The sequence below is a fragment of the Periplaneta americana genome, chromosome 14 (assembly GCF_040183065.1).
Source record: "Periplaneta americana isolate PAMFEO1 chromosome 14, P.americana_PAMFEO1_priV1, whole genome shotgun sequence".
NCBI lineage: Eukaryota > Metazoa > Arthropoda > Insecta > Blattodea > Blattidae > Periplaneta > Periplaneta americana.
In genome coordinates this window covers 29,039,948-29,060,476 of record NC_091130.1, presented here as the reverse complement: position 1 = coordinate 29,060,476, position 20,529 = coordinate 29,039,948, and the positions used below count along the sequence as shown (strand labels likewise).

At 34.1% G+C, this 20,529-nt stretch overlaps 3 protein-coding genes across 8 annotated transcripts in view; 2 read left to right on the top strand and 1 right to left on the bottom strand.

The window, feature by feature from the left end:
* The first annotated feature begins 446 nt into the window (after positions 1 to 446).
* Positions 447 to 16,877, top strand: LOC138713221 (3'-5' exonuclease Snipper-like). 2 transcript variants are annotated; one of them, XM_069845136.1, is made up of 5 exons: positions 447 to 601; positions 2,062 to 2,486; positions 2,774 to 2,874; positions 6,599 to 6,784; positions 16,105 to 16,877. In XM_069845136.1, exons 1-5 carry the CDS (start codon positions 555 to 557, stop codon positions 16,585 to 16,587), a joined length of 1,242 nt encoding a protein of 413 aa, XP_069701237.1. In that variant the 5' UTR covers positions 447 to 554; the 3' UTR covers positions 16,588 to 16,877. The 2 variants fall into 2 exon arrangements, with proteins under 2 accessions (XP_069701237.1, XP_069701238.1); XM_069845137.1 differs by lacking the exon at positions 447 to 601 and adding an exon at positions 642 to 1,124.
* On the bottom strand, positions 16,615 to 17,426 carry LOC138713224 (uncharacterized protein C16orf52 homolog A). Its single transcript, XM_069845139.1, has 3 exons — positions 17,191 to 17,426; positions 16,897 to 17,109; positions 16,615 to 16,802 (listed from the first exon to the last, which is right to left on the bottom strand). Exons 1-3 carry the CDS (start codon positions 17,291 to 17,293, stop codon positions 16,615 to 16,617), a joined length of 504 nt encoding a protein of 167 aa, XP_069701240.1. The 5' UTR covers positions 17,294 to 17,426.
* A 179-nt stretch (positions 17,427 to 17,605) lies between these two features.
* The window catches only part of LOC138713220 (protein FAM234B), a 32,760-nt gene continuing 29,836 nt past the window's right edge, over positions 17,606 to 20,529 (top strand). Inside the window, exons 1-3 of one of the 5 annotated variants that reach the window (XM_069845135.1) lie at positions 17,779 to 17,927; positions 19,014 to 19,138; positions 20,075 to 20,142. The gene's annotated coding sequence lies outside the window, so the exon portion shown is untranslated. Of the gene's footprint in view, positions 17,714 to 17,778; positions 17,928 to 19,013; positions 19,139 to 19,214; positions 19,288 to 20,074; positions 20,143 to 20,529 lie in introns of those variants that run through there. The other 4 variants (XM_069845134.1, XM_069845133.1, XM_069845132.1 and 1 more) reach the window with 4 other exon arrangements.

Genomic DNA, 20,529 nt, shown 5'->3' with positions numbered 1-20,529 from the left:
AGTAGGAACGTAAAATGATATGGTATGAAGACCAGACCTTTAAATGATACTTCAATTATATAATTTATTGTAATATTTTACTTTCTATTGTATTATAAAATTTCATGCTAAAATAAAAAGTAGCTCTAAAATATGATTGTAATAGAAGGGAATTTCTCACTAGCAATTGGCATTCCTTATTTCCTGTTTCTATAAATTTCCCCGGAGTGACAGATTATTCTTTCCATGTTGTGTGCTTTTCTTTATCATTCAATATATACAATTTTTGCATTTTTCCCAGATCTAAAAGTATATATTGTAATAAATTACAGAATATGAATTACTATACATCCGTTAGTTCTACGTGTCATAACCGCTATTTTTTTTTATTAAGTTAATATTTCACATAATTTTTTCTTAAGTTTTATCCTAGATCATAGGGTTTTATAACAACTGTACTTATTTCAATATTCTTTGTTGGTAACACGTAATAGCTATTCAGCACCTTCAGTTTGCAACGTTGTTAAATTGAGCGGGCGAAACAATGTATTTTTCTGAGGTTTTGTTATGAAAATATGAATTCGGAAAGTGTCCTTTTTAATTTAACCAAGAAAATTGCACGGTAATGCAACCTTAACCCGTTGTGATATTGGCTATCTTGCTATAAACAATAGTGTGAAGATGTACTGTATGTAAACAATAGTTGGTAACCCAGTAGGGCTAAGTACATTTAACCTAGAGTGTAGACAATGACTAGAACAAAGGGGAAGGTATAATAGCCCTCTTGGACTAGAGAGCCAGAGAGACCTAATTTTAACTACAGTAGAACAGGCTCGTCAAATGTCAATTGTGGTGAAAGCGACTGATCTAGGGGTTGGACCCCTAATTCAAGATATCTGGTCCTCCAGGTTGGGAGTTGATGCAGTGGGCCAACATTGGAAAACATTGAATGTTCAAAAACCCTAACAAATTACAGCCGGTTGTATTTAACATAAAAGTGTAATCATGGGCTCGGAAAAATATACTAACATAAAACCTGATATAATATATGCCATATAAATAAATGTTTCATTGAAACGTTTGGAATAACGTTACGAGAATACAAGGAGACCAATGCAATACTTAGGGATCGACTTAGTCTTTAGGTAATTATCTACAAAAGCTGAATTTTGGCTGATTTTATTGTTTGTTTTTTGAGCAGTACTCATGGGAGAATCAATCAATCTTCCTAATGTATCCAGCTGTTTGCTGACAACATAAAGTCCACTGTAGTCTATTCGGTTGTTGTTTTTCCCGAGAAATGAGGGGTATTTTGATCGGTGTTCATTATAGATGCCTGTTGCTAGTAGCCAGAGTTGAAGTGTAGTCAATATATACTGCAGGGCTGTGTCTTCTGCAACTGATACTGATGATTTTAATTTACTTCTTTTGTGGTTTATGGATGGACAGTATAGAAGTATGTGTTTCAGATCTTCATTCATTTCATGGGAGAAAAAAAAAAAGTACTTATATACAGTGCGTCTTCGCCGCATGCCCGGTGGAAGGCCGCGCTTCTGCCGTTAAAATGATATGCTGACGCAGCTAGTCAAGGCAGTTCCCATTCATATCAACACTACAACATGAAACAGTTTATCTGTAACTTGGCCTGTGGCAGTATTCATTTAGCTGAGATGGAGAAATGTGTTTTAGACAGTCATAGTTTTACTGATACCTAGCCTCTTGACATTGCATTAGGACTATTAGTTGCGAACATTATGAAAAGTTTGTTAAAATAGTAACTATTTACAGTTGAAGACCTAACATTCTAAATTTGCCAAGTGCCAGTTTTTCAAATTTCATTTTATTCAATCTAAGGGAGGAACATCCATATGAGAATATTATACTAAACTGTCTTTGTCGTAGCTCAACTGTAAGTGACTCATTCATGTGCCAAAGACAGTGTTGTAGGTATCTCAACATGCATTTCGCAGTGTGTTTTTCATCAGTATCTCAGAAAGTTGTTTTTGGCACTTAGCACATTTAGAATGTTAGGTCCTCAATTAGTGCTTGCAAATTTTATATTGAATTTATTTTTATTTTCAGAGAGCTAAATCATTTGGAAATAGTTTACGTGAATAAAAATGAAAATTCTCTGCCGTCTCTTCATCAGCCTTTTCAGTTTTTGATTATAATAGATTTTGAATCTACGTGTTGGGAAGATAACAGAAATGGAAATCAACCTGAAATAATTGAATTTCCTGCAGTGTTAATTAACACACAAACAGGAATAATAGAAGAAGAATTTCAGCAGTATGTTCTCCCAATAGAAAATCCAATTCTGAGTGAGTTTTGTACGAAGTTGACTGGGATTAAGCAAGAGATGGTAGAGAATGGTGTACCATTATATACTTGTTTATCACTTTTTACACGGTGGATTAGAGAAATATCTGTGAAGAGGAAACTGGTTTTTCATAAAGATAAAGAAAGGAAAGATGGCGAAAATAGTTGCACATTTGTTACGTGGTCGGGTAGGTAACTTTGTTCTTTCACAAATGGAGATGTATAATATTTATGTTTTAACAATCACTTTGAAACTTACCTGTAATGTCTAATTATAATATAAATCTATGTACATTTTAAAAACATATTCAAAATAAGTACATGATCTTTTTTCGAAATAGAAAGTAGAAGTTATATATATAGGCTTACATATGTAATAATTTTGGTAACTGATTTTTGCCCTTCTCCGTTTTTATTTTTAATTTGATTTTACAGAATTTTTAATAAATATAACACAAAGTTTTTATTATTACAGATTGGGATCTCTCTGTCTGCCTGCATAATGAGTGTATAAGAAAGCAAATCTGTAAGCCAGACATCTTATGCCAATGGATTGACCTCCGTGCTACATACAGGGTCTGCATAAATTTATTTATACAGAAATTCTTCCTTTTTATTGTTTTGAACCTTTAATAACACAGTGTTAATGAGCTTCTTTCAAACTGTGCACACCGTTAAATCTCCATGTCAGATAGGAGGCAAATACAAAAAAATGTGTTGCATATACTAACTGTAAGATTGCGCGATTAAAGATTGAATAAAAATTATCATAAGCTCATTTACTCCCTATTTCAGTTTGGTTGATAGGCCTTTCGATGATAATAATAATAATAATAATAATAATAATAATAATAATAATACTAATAATAATAATAATAAAAAATATGATTATATACAAATTTGAACTATTTTATCAATATAATTGGTTCCTATAAGTAAATATTGAACCCTTTACAGCTATAATAGTCAAATCTGTGTGTATTTAATGCCTACCCACTTCACTTGCGTGATTTTGGTTCCGCATATTGTGGATAGATAGTCAAATCTTTAAGATGGTATTTATTTAGTCCCACAACAGTCCAGTGAGAGGTAAATTTTCGGAATATGTATGATGAGAACTTTCTTGTGTTAAATTTTAACGTATCTTGTTAACATGTTTCGACCTATTTTAGGTCATCTTTAGAACTTGTCGTTGTTGGTCTTGGTGCCTCTTGTTTCCTGTGAGGGTGCGTTCGTAGTGTAGAGTCAAAGAGTGTATGTGTTTTGAAATTGAGTTGTGTGTTGAGAATATCGTTAGGGTGTGTTTTCGTGTCTGTATATTTCATAATGTTCTAGTGTGTTGAGTTTCTGGCTTTTTGGTTGGATGTGCAGTATTTCCATGTCTGTGTTGATGTCTCTGTAGGTGTGGTTGGCATTTGTGATGTGTTCTGCATATGTGGAGGTGTTTTGTAATTTTGTTATGGCTGTGATGTGTTCTTTGTAACGTGTGCCTGTCTGACCTATGTAGAAGTTGTTGCAGGTGATACATTTGAGTTTGTATACGCCTGTGTGGTTGTATTTGTTTGTTTGTGTGTTGAGATGTGTTTGTAGAGTGTTATTTGTTCTGTATGCGATGTTGTAATTTAATTTCTTGAATGAGGTTGCAATTTTATGTGTGTTTTTGTTTTCGTATGTTAATGTGATGTATTTTTTGTGTTCTTGTGTTTGTGTTGTATTTTTCTGTTTTTTTGTGGTTTTGTTTTGTCTTACGTATTATGTTGTCTATTATGTTGGGGTTGTATCTGTTTTCTTGTGCTATGCATTTGATTGTACATCTTGATTACACAACTTTTAACACTGTATCACTTCGGAATAAGACCAACAACGACCAGTTCTGAAGATGACCGAAAATAGGTCGAAACATGTTAACAAGGTACGTTAAAATTTAACACAAGAAAGCCCTTATACATATTCCGAAGTATTTGATTGTGTTTAGTTCTTCGTTATAATCCTGTTGGTTCATTGGTATGTTGAGTAGTCTGTGTACCATTGTTCGGAATGCAGCTTGTTTGTGTTGTGTGGGGTGATTGGATGTGTTGTGTATGTGTGTTGTTGGTGGTTTTCTGTATACTTTGAATGTGTGTTTGTTGTCTACTTTTGTTATTGTGATGTCTAGAAAATTTATGGATTTGTTGTTTTCAATTTCTAATGTGTAGTGTAGCTTTGAGTGTATTTTGTTTATGTGTTGATGTAGGTTTTGGATCTGTCTTTTGGTAAATTTTGATATTATTCCTTTTGTACCAATCGTCAATCCGACACAGAGATATCTTTAAGTCTATATTTTTCTTTGTAATACGGAACTGTGGGTTCATAAATGGTCTTCTTCTTGAGGTTAACGTCTTCTGGTTGTTGACCACTGGTACTAATTTCGAAGTGAATAGTTTTCTTATAGAATTTATAGCAATAATATCAATCCTCCTTGTGTTGCCAGTTGTTGCTAGGCCAGATACTTCCTCGTATATGGTGAATTTTCTCTCTCGAAGTACTGCCGCCATCATGCTTGTGATGTCTGCTGTTACTAAAAACTTTTTTAAATGGGAAGACTCCCAGGATGTGTGCAATAGTTTCGTGATCTCTGTGGCAGCGCCATCAAAGGGGATTGCCCTGGGATCTGCCGAGAAGGGAGCAGACAGCAGTCACGTGCTATCATTTTAATAGATTCCTTCCATTCTAAGTAGGAGAGACCAAGATGATGTTGAATTCATTTTTTTTTAAGGTTAATTTGGTTTCAGAAATTGATTTAACATTCCTAATATCTTAGAAAATTTTGTAATTTTTTTCTGGAGCAACCAGTCAGATGAGACATTATTACACATGCATGAGCAGTCACTTTCATGTGTGGCTACTCAGATGCCACTGAATCAGTAGATCTGTGAATCAACAGTAAGGAAAGTCTACACCGAATTTTGACAAAAAAATTAAATTATGGTTTTTATTGTTTCTCGGTAGTTTAATGTGTTTAAAATGATTTTATTTCTTCTTTTAGCCCTATCTTCAGGAAAAATAAAAATATTATGTGTAGTAATTCTTAATTTTTTTTTCCCACCACTCAATGGAATTTTAAATTTATTTAGCCAGTTGTATAATACAGGTATGCTACATATGACCTATTTTTTTCTACAGTTGTGTCTTTTATAACTTTTGAGAAAGATGCATCCAACATAGAGGAATTTAACATTGTAAGATATGGAAATTTTGACACCTTTTTTCTGCACTTTCTTATTTTTTGTGACTTTTGTGCACTTTTCTCAGAAAGTATTGTACTCAGAAGGCTGAAATTATTACACAGTATCAATGTGATGGCAATTTTACCCAGTAGTCTAAACAATTAAGATTATTTCCATCTTCAGCAAAAAAAAAAATAAATAATAATAATAATAATAATAATAATAATAATAATAATAATAATAATAATAATAATAATAATAATTTGTAGTGATTCTTAATGCAAAAAATGTTAACAGTGATTTTTTTTTGTCAACCACTCAGTGGAAATTTAACGGATGTATACATAGAGGTATGTTACATATGACCTATTTTTTATACATTTGTATCTTTTATAACTTCTGAGAAAGATGCACTCAAAATAGAGGAATTTAACATTGTAAGATTTGGAAACTTTGACGTTTTTTTCTGCACATTCTTATTTTTTTGTGACTTGTGCACTTTTCTCAGAAAGTATTGTACTCAGAAAGCTGAAATTAATATACAGTATCAATGTGATGGCATTTTACACAGTAGTCTAACAAAATTAAGATTATTTCCATCTTCAACAAAAAAGAAAAAGAAAATAATTTGTAGTGATTTTTAATGTTATCAATGAATTTTTTTTTTTTGCCAACCGCTCAGTGGAATTTTAAATTTATTTAACTGGTTGTATACATAAAGGCATGTTATATATGCCCTTTTTTTTCCCCCTACATTTCTATCTTTTATACCTTTTGAGAAAAATGCACCCAAAATAGAGGAATTTAACATTGTAAGATATGGAAATACAGACTTGTCTTATTTTGCTTGCAACTTGGACGCTCATCCATGGAAACTATTCAAATGATTAAGAGGACTTTGAGGGGTGATTTAATCCAGATAAAATTGTAGCTGTTGGGGCAAGTTCAAATATATTTAAGTCGGTTTGGGTCACATTAACCATATCTGAACCTGGCTTCAAAAGTTTGTATTCCCTGGGGAAATTTTTTTATATATTGATAAGTGATGTATTCTGTATTTGGTTTCTTTACTTTATGCTTCTTCTGGTTTGTAGGAATTTTATAAGAGACGGCCACACGGTCTTCGTGGTGCACTGTCAGAACTTGGCTTACAATTTGAGGGTCGGGAACACTCTGGACTTTGTGATGCTCGTAACACTGCCTGTCTTGCATGGCGCATGATACAAGATGGTTCAATCCTCAGAGTGACCAAATCACTCCAGACAAACAGAAAATCCGCAGTAAGAAAATATTTGAATATTGCTAATTAATATTATGTTTAATGTTCGTTTTATATTTACTATGTCATGTTGTAAGTGGAATGGAAATTTAGATTTCAAAAGTATATATTAAATTAGTATGCATTTAATGCCTTGGTTTAACAATGAAGCCTTTTCTAATTTGTGAAAGTTACAATGCAAGCAACAAGACAGCCAGTTGCAAGTGAAATTGAGACAAATGCATGTTTTCTATTTCTAGCAGCATGAGTTTTACTATAAAGATCACATTGTTTAAAAATTATACTACACAGAAACTAATGATCTAAAAGAGGGAGAAAGAAATGGTGCATTGTTTAGAAGAGGCACAGAATTGACTTCTTCCATTCATATAGGAAATTTACAAAGTTTTGGAGATATATTCTATCTTCGTCTTCAGGTGAAAAAAAAAAAAATGGGGTGAAAAGGGTATCCTATTCATTATAATCGTTACAAACAGCCAAATCTGCTTGACAGACCAGCAACTACCAGGAAAATGCGGAATTATATAGGCAAAGGAACAAAATCATATGAGGGTTCTAAGGCAATTATATGAATACAATAAACATAGATAGAAGATTAAAGAGAATAAATACCTGGAGTGGGAAAAGGATAGTGTACTGGAAGTAAACGTCAATGTATATCAACAGCAGGACAATGTAAACCAGTTGAAATTATGTGAGAAACGAGGCACTCTAACCTAGTACTGTACGCTGCCATCTAGGAATTAAAGAAGCTGAAGACTGAGGGAAGAGGTATTGTAGTGTTTTCTGTTTGGTTCGGAGTTCATAGACTTCGTCCTGTATGATAGGAATTGAAGAGTTCACTGTAAAGATATAATGGATGTCACTTTTTGTCGAAAATTAGTTAAGATTGGCAATACATGGCTTAAGACGTGTAGAATCCAACATACAGTTATACAGCATGAATGCTGATAGTCACTATGTAATAATAATTTTCATTAGACAGAAGCCTTTTAATACAAAAAGTTTCAAACTTTCAATTGCTTCTCCTGAAAAAATTGATTCTGAATGACATCCATCATTTTTGCAGTGGACATTTCAATTATTATTGTTATACAGATTCCTGTACTACCAGGTGCCCAACCAGGAATGAATCTGCGTTTGTGGCATGGAATTTTTGCTCTCAGCACACAGACTCGCATATTTGGATTGGTAAGAGCTATTCACGGTCACAAAGTGCTTTACTCACCTAATCTATTTAAGGTGTTGAAATTGTCCACCTTTTCTATAGGCCTACACTTCTGATACTGACTTAAGAAATTCTTATCATTCCTTCAGTATGTTCCAGAAATAATAGTCAAAAGGCGTAAGGTCAGGGGATCGTGGAGGCTACAAATTATTGATAATCACAATTAAGAATATATGCATTAAAAGCTAAGAATGCTGCTGAATGTATTAGAATGGTTTACAAGACTGCAAAATCTAACAAATAACCGATCTACTATTAACAATGTATTGTATTTGGTTCAGGTACTGTTACTGGACTTATCCACCACTTTATCACCGTGCAATTTAAAACAGGCTTTAAGTTAGTGATCCATGCCTAGAAAGCCTCCTAAGAGACACCACATCCACATAGTATATTCAGTGGCATTCTTAGCTTTTAGTGCATATCATTTCTATGCCTAGTAATCAACATAACTTCAAACACATCACAAATTGTCCGTAAAGAATATTGGCAGCATGCACTATTGCAGAGTCCTGTTGAAGGAAGCCGAAATTATACTCCTTTTCGGTCATTTTATTAAGAAAAGGACTGCAAAATCACAGTAATGTACTGTATCTATTGGTGTTTGTTTCTTAAAAGAAAGAAAAAATTGTCCTATAGTTTGTTCGCCATTAATGAGTAATGACTCTCACAAAGTTTATTCTAATCTAGCTAGTTCTTTTGCTACTAATGTTACCCCTCCTGTTCTATAAAGACTAGTTACATTCCACGTACCAAATCTCATAACCTTATTCCTTTGCTGTGGTCGTGCCAGAGAATCAGTCCCATTCCGAGGCTTATTGTATGGATTCATAACAAGCTGTTTTTTTACGGTGATAGGTTGTTAGCCTTTCGCCTAACACCCAAGCTGGAGGACCATCCCTTATCGGCTGTTCACGAGTGCTTATTCAATATATTTGCAGCTACCCTCCATATCTGGAGGCTGTCTCCTCTATCTGCAACCTGAGGATGTGCCATGTTGTGGTGATAGGGACCCACAACACATGGCTTTCAGGAGTGTTTTCAAGTCAAAATGCAGTGTTGCCCATAGTTTCCTCAGTAAGCACTCAATGCATTGTTGATTTTTTCTAATATGCAATTACTCATTGAAAATTGCCTAACTTGGCTTGCTGATGTGGGGCAAGCACGAAATATTTATTAGAAGGTGATTGGCACGGGTTGAACAAAGGTTATCTGTTATCTGCCACACATAGCTGTTTCTCAATCTCAATGCTGTCTCAGATGTCTGTTTTCTGGTGTGTGGAAGATGATAGTGCACATATCAAGAGCAAAAATACATGTTCTTGATGTTGGTTTGAGAAACCGTATAATTCGAAGATCTTAATTTTTTTGTTTTTTAGATAAATAATACGAGGAAAGTAAACATATTTTCTCATATGTAGTGTATAAGTCCAAGAGGACAAAAACAGTCACAGTTTATTACTGGTATTATCATTTATCACAAAAATATGTCTTACATTTACAAAAGAGCGTATCATATACAACATATACAAAATGAATGTGATCATTAAAATGCATTTACAGGAGGAATCTACAGTAAAACCCTGTTTTAACGTTCCCATTTTTAAGGAATAATCTGTTAAGTCCCAGCCAAATTATCGTAAAGAATAATGTAATTAATTTCTACTTTTAAGAAACTTTTCAAGTGCATTTTGTGATAATGAAGCCCAAATATCGACTCGATTTTCAGAAATCAGTAGTACCAGCATATTCTATAGTACATCTCAATTGGCAGTAATGTGGCACTATGCAGCGGCATTATTCTTTATGGTGTTCAGAATGGTTGCTTTGCTTGTTTTGTTCTCGCAAGTTGTGTGGATCCTTTTTCCAAGATATTTTGTTAGTTTATGCTGTTTATGCATCGTTATAGTGGTGACTAAACAGAAAGAAATTAATTATCGCACATAAAATGAAAATAATAAGAGAAGTCGAGGTTAATCCTCAAATAATACTATCACATGAGGCAAAAGGCATGGTTTGCCAACTACTTCATTAGGGAGAATAATGAAGAAATTTTCAGTGCCGAGTTTCATTGTGGTTCGGGTTAAACCAAATGGAAAAACAGTCGTGCCTCACCATTTGAAGAATTTCAAACTATTATAATGAAATGTATTGTAAATAATAATTGTAAGCTTAATTAAATAATAATAATGTTTGGTATATAACACACTTTAATATTAGTTATTTTAGCCCATTTTATGTAAACTCCCTTAAGGAAAAGTAATTCCTGAAGAGATTCGTTAAAAAAGGGTTCTACTGAATTTATATAGCCTTTACAGTATATATTTTGTCAGTGTATTAAACATATTCCAATGCCCAAAATCTCTTTCTTTCAATTACTAATCCTTTGTCAATAATTCTCCTTATCATTCCACTGTCCCTCCTCTATCTCCTTCTCCTTTGGGGTCATTTCAGTATATTTTAAGGCGCGTCTCCACTATTAAACATTTAACAACAACATTTTAAAAATAACATGTTGAAATTAACATGTATATGGACATTTCAAGTCTCAATTGACTTAACATGTTAACTAAGTACGTTGAATTTAACACTTTTAACATGTTGGCGTGTTTTCCAGCAGAAATGGAATTTTTTTTTATTTTACTTGGTTATTTAACGATGCTGTATCAACTACGAAGTTATTTAGCGTCGATGGGATTGATGATAGCGAGATGATATTTGGCGAGATGAGGCCGAGGATTCGCCATAGATTACCTGACATTTGCCTTATGGTTGGGGAAAACCTCGGAAAAAACCCAACCAGGTAATCAGCCCAAGCGGGAATTGAACCTGCGCCCGAACGCAACTCCGGATCGGCAGGCAAGCGCCTTAAAGCGCCTTAGCCGACAGAGCTATGCCGGTGGCTGAAATGGAAAACATGACAAGTCAATCCATTTGCTTGTGCAGCGTCGGTACAGTTCGGCAAAGTTTGTATAGTTTCCATAGCAAGAACTGTAAGTTCCGATTTTGTGGCGCATATCTTGATCATTTTTATACGAGTTAGAAACTTTCTAACTCGTTTTTATACTATCATTGGTCCTTGGTGTTGGCTGTAAGTTGTTCGAAATAATGGAGTGGACGAAAGAAAATAAATCAGAATAAAATCAATGCACTGATGGAAAGGCCTTGTTTGTGAGATGTGTCTGCAAAGAATACACGGGCAAAACTAAGAAGGCTGACTATTGTAGAGAACTGGAATTATTATTTAACAACTGTTGTCGAGAATACAATAGAGAGGTTTTGCACTCTCATCATACACTAACCATTAATGCTATGTTGACGTCAGTAATGGTCGTATTTGGTGATGTATGTTAACGTTCGTAAAACTTCGGAAAGAATAATTATACGATATTACCCACTCCTTTAACATCTATCATGTCGTACGTCCTATGATAATCAATCGTGCTGTAATTTTTTTAATTGAGATGAAATGGCTGCTCTTAAATTGTGTATTTCTTTGCTGTAACTGGAAGTATTTTTGCAGCACTATATTAAAATCGTGTTCTGACATTCTCAGCAAGTTTTTGAATCCAAATCGATACTGTATTCAACTTTAAGCTCGTTTAGAATGTATCCTGCATTGTGTCTTTTACTAAGATATTGCCGCATCCACATTCTCATTTTCTTCCTTTCCAAAGCCTTGTAACAAGCAATAGAGGCAATTACAAAAGTCATATCATCATCTGAATCCATTCTCCAAGGTTTGAAAATATTTAACACTATCTATATTAAAATCTCATAGACTGTTTATGGTGGACTACGCAAAGAAAGTCAAGTTTAACATGTTTAACAGTGTGGACAAAGTGTTAAATGAAATTAGCATTAACATGTTCAATCAACATGTTGGGATGTTAACGGTAAACAATTTAACATTTAACATGATGTTGTTTAATAGTGGAGACGAGCCTTTAGGGATACTCATATACCAACAACATGCTTGGCATACTTAGAATCAACAACTTCTGTCGATACACATTACTTTATACAGCTCTAAATATTACTAAATTTAAAACATTTGAATGTGGTCGGTTTTATATGTGCATGACACACAGATCATTGAAACTGTAGCTTTCGTTTTGTCCTTTATAACTTAACATTTAAAACTACAATGACAAATATATATTACAAAGCTGTAGCACAGGACAATTACCGACTTAATATTATTTGTACACATATATTCATAGAGAAGAAGAGAAGAACAAACCTTATGAAAGCTGACCCAAAAAGAATACAAGAAAGTCACGGAAATACTGTAAACCTTACGTATTCATAAATAATATCAATATTACAAAGTATTTCGCAACATATAAAATTCATTGCTGGTAGTATAATAACTGTCATTTTGAAATCTGGTGGGAGTGGGGCTACCACACCCCTATTTATTTATATCTTACTTACTTACAAATGGCTTTTAAGGAACCCGAAGGTTCATTGCCGCCCTCACATAAGCCCGCCAGCGGTCCCTATCCTGTGCAAGATTAATCCAGTCTCTGTCATCATACCCCACCTCCCTCAAATCCATTTTAATATTATCCTCCCATCTACGTCTCGGCCTCCCTAAAGGTCTTTTTCCCTCCGGTCTCCCAACTAACACTCCATATGCATTTCTGGATTCGCCCATACGTGCTACATGCCCTGCCCATCTCAAACGTCTGGATTTAATGTTCCTAATTATGTCAGGTGAAGAATACAATGCGTGCAGTTCTGTGTTGTGTAACTTTCTCCATTCTCCTGTAACTTCATCCCGCTTAGCCCCAAATATTTTCCTTAGCACCTTATTCTCAAACACCCTGAACCTATGTTCCTCTCTCAGAGTGAGAGTCCAAGTTTCACAACCATACAGAAGAACCGGTAATATAACTGTTTTATAAATTCTAACTTTCAGATTTTTGGACAGCAGACTGGATGATAAGAGCTTCTCAACCGAATAATAACACGCATTTCCCATATTTATTCTGTGTTTAATTTCCTCCCGAGTGTCATTTATATTTGTTACTGTTGCTCCAAGATATTTGAATTTTTCCACCTCTTCGAAGGATAAATCTCCAATTTTTATATTTCCATTTCGTACAATATTCTGGTCACGAGACATAATCATATACTTTGTCTTTTCGGGATTTACTTCCAAACCGATCGCTCTACTTGCTTCAAGTAAAATTTCCGTGTTTTCCCTAATCATTTGTGTATTTTCACCTAACATATTCACGTCATCCGCATAGACAAGAAGCTGATGTAACCCGTTCAATTCCAAACCCTGCCTGTATTTATTTATATCAAAGAAAAAAATAATTATTATTTCATCCTTCATGAGAATGCCAAAACTTATTTTCCTGTGTAGGAGACCTCTATCCTATCTTCCATAAGAAAATTGTACGTCGTGTAGATTTAGGCCAATAAAGAGTATGATTTTTTTTTATATTTAGGATCTGGGTGAGGAAGAAAATAACAAAACCCATACTTTGATATAAAGTTGAAATACTGTTGTGGTCGGAAAATATGAACAAGTATGAGCTTAAATATTTCAATTTTCTTTAATACATAATGCATAGAAACAATGGTCTATGGGCGTATATAAGAAAATAAAACATTCTTTCTCTGTTTCTCTAATTGTGGGGAAAACGAAAAACATGCTTTTCCTGTTTATCTATGACAATAATAGTTTCATGGGTCATAAATTTAAATACATAATGTTTCACTCTTGCTAGCAACCCTTAAAAAACACTTTCTTTGTTTCTCACTATGTTTTTCTTTGAAAATGTATAATCTTATTTGAAAACGTATACTGATGAAACAAATTAAATTGTAAATGTATAGATCCCTCTACAATCATATAATTAATAAAACAGCCAAGAACTAACAGTTCATTGATAATACATGTTTTTTTTCCCCACTTTCTGTGAGTTATTTTCTTCTCCGCCCAGACCCTATAATAGATCCTACCCACTATGAAAACACTGTTGTTAATCCGTTTTCGGTAGATTCTAAAATTGCCTCTTTTCCCCAGCTTTCTCACAGTTTGGCAAAATCAACAATACTGAATGGGTAATTACTTTTTTCTCTCAATATCTTTCACAAAGGGTGGCTAATTTTAAAATGCAGAAGTGTGTAGTAAATGGAGGTAACCAGTTCTTTAACATGGGTAAGTTTAATTACTATCGATAAAGCACAAGTTTTATTTCCTGTTGTGTTTTTTTAATCACATGCTAATTAATTATTAGCTACCTGTGTAAGGCCCGTAACACACTTGCAGAGTTTTCGCCAGCGAGAAATGTGTTGCGAGAAAGAGGCGAAGAGCCTTCCTCCATACACTTGGCGAGTTCTCGCTATCACAGATCACAGCTCGGTATGATCATCTATGCACTGCCTTCATGCAGAAAGCATTTTTTCTGATTATAGTAATGACTCGTTGGGGGAAATATTATAGGTTATGTATTTACGTATATTGTCGTACTTAAATATATAACCTGTAAGTATATTGTCGTATTTTAGAAATTACGTACGAATGCTATGTTGAATCTGAGTATTCAGATGGTGAGAAAATCGAGTTACATGAACATATTTTGTTAATGAAAAGAAAAAGTAGGCCTAAAATTAAAGCCAGAAATATCTGAAAATCACATTGTATCTTACGAAAATAAGGGCGAGTTTTGGACACTGGTTTCGATTTGAATGATGATAGGTTTAGGCATTTTTTCAGGTTGAATAGACCACAGTTTTTTGCCATTCATTATATGATAGAGGATTCTTTGCTATGTTCTGATTAAAATTATGTAAACTGTTAACACATCCTATAGATACATTATTTCAAATATTTAATTAATACTATTAAATCTCATTAAAATAAAATATAGCCCTATTTATTTTCAGATAATCTGATATTTGTCCCTAAATTTCTTCTTTAAGTTTCGCGTTTTTATAGTTTTCATCCCGTGTATCCTATAAATAGGCCTACGGGTGACATCGTACAAGTTCGATTATCAGCCATCTTTCCTCATTTTCAAATAAAAACATTACAATTCATCGCCACCTGTGATGTCTTTTTCTACATTCAATCGTCATAAAGAGTATAAATGTCAAACATCCTTGATAAATGTGTCAAGAAAATTCGCTGAGCTACCGATCCCAGCGAGAAACTCGAGCGAGAACCTCTTCCAGTGTGTGGACGTCCATTTGAATCCATGTTATCAATTTTTTAATTTTCTCGCAACACATTTCTCGCTGGCGAAAACTCTGCAAGTGTGTTACGGGCCTAATACAGTTGTGCATGAGGTACTAAGTACGAGGTTATTAATGTGTATATTCTGTTTTTAGCACGAGTATAATAGTGCATTATGCAACGAGCCTATAATGGTAGTAATTAAGACGCGAGTATGTTTATGAAAAGAGCGCGAGTTTCATAATTTTCATACGAGCGTCTTAATTACCATTATAGTCAAGTTTCATATCATATGCTCGACCATATTTCTAACTTGAAATTATTCATAAGTACCGTCAACCAGGTATACTTTACACATTTCTAGAAAAATGTTTAGAAGGCAGCACAATGTGTAGCAACTCCGTGGAACTGATTCTATGTGACAACAGCACATATGTGTGGTAGACTGAAGTGTGTGCCATTATTAAAACTGCTATACACCATTTTTCTAGAAATGTGTAAAGTTACCCCCCTTGTGTAAAGTATACCTGGTCGACGGTATTCATGTTATTCTTATCTGACTGAGGAGCGGAACTGACCTTGTGCAATACCTCGTAAATTGTGAGATGTGCGCAGACGCGAAAGTATTTTTTCCGAGAAACAAATGTCGACATTGACCTTGATATAATCTAGAGAGTTGTCTTTCGATTGCATATCCGAGAATAATCGATACTTGCACTTTCATATTGCTACAATGGTATTTTCTGATTGGTGGAACACCTGAACTTTAATGGGGTCCATTAAAGGGCTGCTACCAGGTGTATAATTACTACATTTCGGCATGGTCGAGCATAAAAACTATTAATTGTAGCTACATATTTACAATACCAATGTATGCTATGTATTTTCATGCACACAGGTCATTTCTGAGAAGTCCACTGCACAACACAGAGTACACTGCGAAGAAAGTTTGTTGAAAGGAAAGGACACATCAAACACTCCAGTAACAACGAAGCCATCTCGACAACCTCTTAAAACTATCAATACTCCCCTGACGACGCAAGCACGCCGTAGGCCTACACACACTGTGAAGAAAGAATTGCTATCTAGGACAATGAATATGATGTCTGAGACAGGACAGAGTCCTAAAATAACTAACTATTTTCAGTCTATACGAGGAAATGCCACAAATATGAAAACTCCCGTTGCCGCAGTCCGTCCTGGTCCTTCTTCCAGCTGCAAGCGCACTCCTCCTCTCTGCAAGTGTGGCTCTCGTGCTTCCCGCAGGGTTGTTTCTCTTCCTGGCCCTAATCAAGGACGTAGCTTCTTCACGTGTCCCAAACGGAAGTCTTTAGGTATGGTACACACGTCAGGTTGTGGATTCTTTCGTTGGGAATTTTAATTGTCCTCAATATGAAATGTAGCATCTTTAGAAGTGAGGAAGACAAACTTTACCAGCAAAGAGCTCCGAGATCACAGTTATCCACAAAGCCAACACAAATAAAATGTATGACACTCCAACTTGGTGGCTGTTAGGTAGTTGGTAAGGCTGTCCACCGATTTCATCAACATGAAAGCCCATTGGAAAGATGACAGCAGCAAGACAAAATAACACCACTGAAATATAAACATTGTAAAAATAAGTATGTACGGTAATACGTTTATACAATAAACTTTTACATTTCATTATAACTTTTATGTAGGTACTCACTTGCTGTGAAACCAACCCATCGAGCGTAGGGTACCACATTTCTATCCCAGTGTGATGAAGCTAAGAGAATAATTGTAGTAGTGATACATATGCAACCAACAAATATACAAACAAGGGCCAAGAGCCACTCTGGCTGTAGATCTGGTGTGAAACATATCTGCGGTCTATTGTATAGAGTCATACAAGTCCACATTAAACCCAAGCGCGTGTCACCTGAAAAGAAGAAAAATACCTCAATAAATGAAGATCTATGAAATATTAGTCTATACGACTCATAATGAAATTTACACTTGCCTCCAACATCAGTGATAATCCAGTCCGGCATAGCTAAACTAACAATTGCAAACACATCTGCAGCCATAAAAAGAGTTCCAGATATTAACGTTAGTTTATCCATTTTAATTGGTTTCCATTAAATCATGCTCGTCTAGACAATAACATTATTTTGACAACTATGTAGGCTAATTTACGTAGCCACGAACTATTACAAATGACGTACAGTGTTGCCAATTCAGTAGTTTTCTCGCTAGATCTGGCGTTTTCTTAGTTTAGTGGGTAAATATATGATATTTGCATTGCTAATGTAGGGTTTTGGTGTGTAATCTTTTAGCACTCAGCGGAAAACTAATTTCATTTTACATTAACAATATTAGCAATTATCGGTTTCATAGCGAGTTTTTAAGAATCGAGTTGGCGACATTGATTAAATTGTCACGGCACACGTGATCATGAACTAGTTTGTGGAAGAGTGAAAGCAACTATAATTGATTTTGGGAAATTAATGCTATTACTTTTGGAGCGAAATGAATTTAGTCAAGTATTTTATTTGTTATATCATTCTTATCCATTTCGATGAAAATATATTAAAATTATAGGTTATTTGCAAAGCTATGTGCTAGTAATTATCGAGGAAGCCATGACAGTTTTATTTTGCTTTATTACTGTACACATTTGTTACGACTTGTGGAATTTGGAAATATGAAATTCAGGGAGTTAATGAAAATATAAAGTTATATTTTTGTATAGGACAGGTAAAGTGGTGTTACAACTATGAATGACCATATAATGTATTCAGTTTTGAAAATTTCTTGCAAAAACGTTGCAAATCTCATGCAGGTGTTTCACAATCTTCATTTGTTGCACTGAAAAATGGCATTTTAATTCATGGATAAGGTTTTATTACATGACAGTTTATGGTAATACTTTAATATAAAGAACTTACGAATGAGTGGTACCTAAGCAGTAGTGTTGTAGTATAATGATATTTAGCATTATAACTATACCGGTATAACTTAGTACACGTTAAGCATTTTGCCCAAATGAGTTCGGTATTATTTTTGTTGAAGTTTAAATGTTGAAGATTCCATGTAAGTTCAGATATACATTTAGTTCTTAGGATTCGCGTGGTATTCCCCTATAAAGCAGTTAAGAATGTTTTATGATAATAGAATGTGTAGTAGGCTTAGATTGAAACTTGGAACATTAATATTTTCTGTACATTTATTTTAAACGTCAAAAGACCAGCTTCAGAATAATGCCCATGTGTTGCATGTTCCCAACAGATACACATGATGTAGTAAATAATTTTCGTACTCTTTTTTATGGATAGTGTTATAAAAAAAAAGAACAGTGGAGAGGAAGAAAATATTAATACGGTATAAAAAAAGAGTGGAAAAAAAAAATCATTGTTCTTGAAAGTATGATCATTTAGGCTAGTCATGAGTACCGTAGGCCTACTTCAGTTGACACGTTTTGTTGAATAAATTCAAGATATGTAGGACTATTTGGTGTGTTGAAAAAGAAGGTACTCCGTTAGTAAATTATTGCAGTAGGATATATGTTACTGTATTTAAAGTTTAATTAGAGATGTTCAGTAAAATATAGCATTGCGATTGTCGATAAAAGCAAAAATAGGGGTCTCCAATTTATACTGAAATCTTTTCAAAAGCTCAATTATTACGTAGTATATTTTTATTACCATAGGCTAATTATATTTAGTATAATTTACCACTTTTATTGTTGTATTGCAACTACTACTTCATAATCATTATACCACCAGTATGATCTTTGATTCTTACATAAACCTAGTTAAATGACAGTTGTTCTTGTTATTCAAGTCTGGAAGAACTTATAATCTGAAGTGTCTGCAGTGATCTATGTTCACGGAATACGAGAAGATTATTATGGCAAAGAAACAAGTACACTCAGTTTCATTCTTCATGGTGATAAACTGACAGATAGTGTGAGTATATAATGTTTAGGTAGATATATTAAATTATATTTTGTTTTACTACAGCATATAAACTTGTATAATATAGTGTTTCTATGTCCTTGCAGCTGCCTGCATTTGTGCGTGAGATGGGGGGAGGGGCCCTGATCAGTGCATAAGAGGTGAGGGGTATAAGAGTAGGATTGGATTCATGAGCTGCAGTATTCTGATGGGTTTATTTTGCTTAGGATATACTATTTCAGGTGCATTTCATTTTTCTCTATTCTGAATACACTGCACCATTAAGGCTTATTGTGCTTGTTGATGAGATTGATGGTAGTGTAAAACTGTAGCCTGTCATGACAGCCAACAGCTTTTCTTAATTTTTATTTTAAAAGTGGTTATATTTCATGGTTTTTAGAAACTGAAATTTCAGAAAAATGACGGAAAACACAATTTCAGTTTCTAAAACCAAATTTAAAAAATTGTAAAAATTGATAATTTCTACGAAAAAAACGTAGCACAATTTTATTACTCGCTCCATTCCAAAATATGGTATATTAACAAACAAAACAAGTTTGATTATTGCTCATGTGCTCACGAAATGTTTCACGGTGTGGTATTCTATTTGGTAGTGAAAGGACTATTAGACAGTGCAGTTGTGAATGTTCCTAATCTTCTGTAGGGCATCAAACTAGGCCTATAATATTTAAATAGTTCATTATGAACAGAAATCAAATGCGCACCTGCTGGTCAATTTTGAATAGAACATCTAAGAACCACGAAACAGGTATGCAATGCATTAAACTATATACTGTAGGCCTACTCTAGTTCGTACAATGAATTACCAACTTTGTAGAGAATACTTGGGAACTATATTTATTACTGCTTTTATTTTGTTAACTACTAGATAAATTAGGTTATGTTTGATATAGAAAGATGTTTCTTAAATTTATTTTCATGTTCTAGGCAGGTGACTTAATGATGTACAGAAGTCACTACATTGACATCATGAAGTCAATGAAGTTTGACTGATAGTGAGTTAAGTTCCCCTAACCTTAATTATGTTCAGTCTAGTTCATCATAAACCAACAATTGATGTTGCACAATTTGATGTTTTACTATAAATTCTTTCCCTGTAAAATGTTAATTTTAAAAGTAATAAAGAGGGTTATGATACAGCTTTGGTAAGATATTAATAAAATAGTAATTCTGTTGTTATTGGAAATTCCAATGAAAATCCAAATATACAAGGGCGAGTGAAATGAAATCTGGTTGATGCTGATAAATTTTCACTGCAGAGATTAAAATTTATTGTAACTACTCAGACACTGATCTTGCTGCAAGACTAGGTTTCTGGTTCCTCTTCATATCATTGTACTGTATATAGAGTTAAATATCCGCCCCTTAAATGTTTTCTTCAC

Coding starts and splice junctions, on each gene's coding strand:
- LOC138713224 (XM_069845139.1), bottom strand. CDS start 17,293: ATGGATAAACTAACGTTAATATCTGGAACTCTTTTTATGGCTGCAGAT. Junction 17,110..17,190: donor GATTATCACTGATGTTGGAG/GCAAGTGTAAAT, acceptor TCTTCTTTTCAG/GTGACACGCGCTTGGGTTTA. Junction 16,803..16,896: donor ATGGGTTGGTTTCACAGCAA/GTGAGTACCTAC, acceptor TTTATATTTCAG/TGGTGTTATTTTGTCTTGCT.
- LOC138713221 (XM_069845136.1), top strand. CDS start 555: ATGAATTCGGAAAGTGTCCTTTTTAATTTAACCAAGAAAATTGCACG. Junction 2,875..6,598: donor ACCTCCGTGCTACATACAGG/GTCTGCATAAAT, acceptor TCTGGTTTGTAG/GAATTTTATAAGAGACGGCC. Junction 6,785..16,104: donor AGACAAACAGAAAATCCGCA/GTAAGAAAATAT, acceptor TCATGCACACAG/GTCATTTCTGAGAAGTCCAC.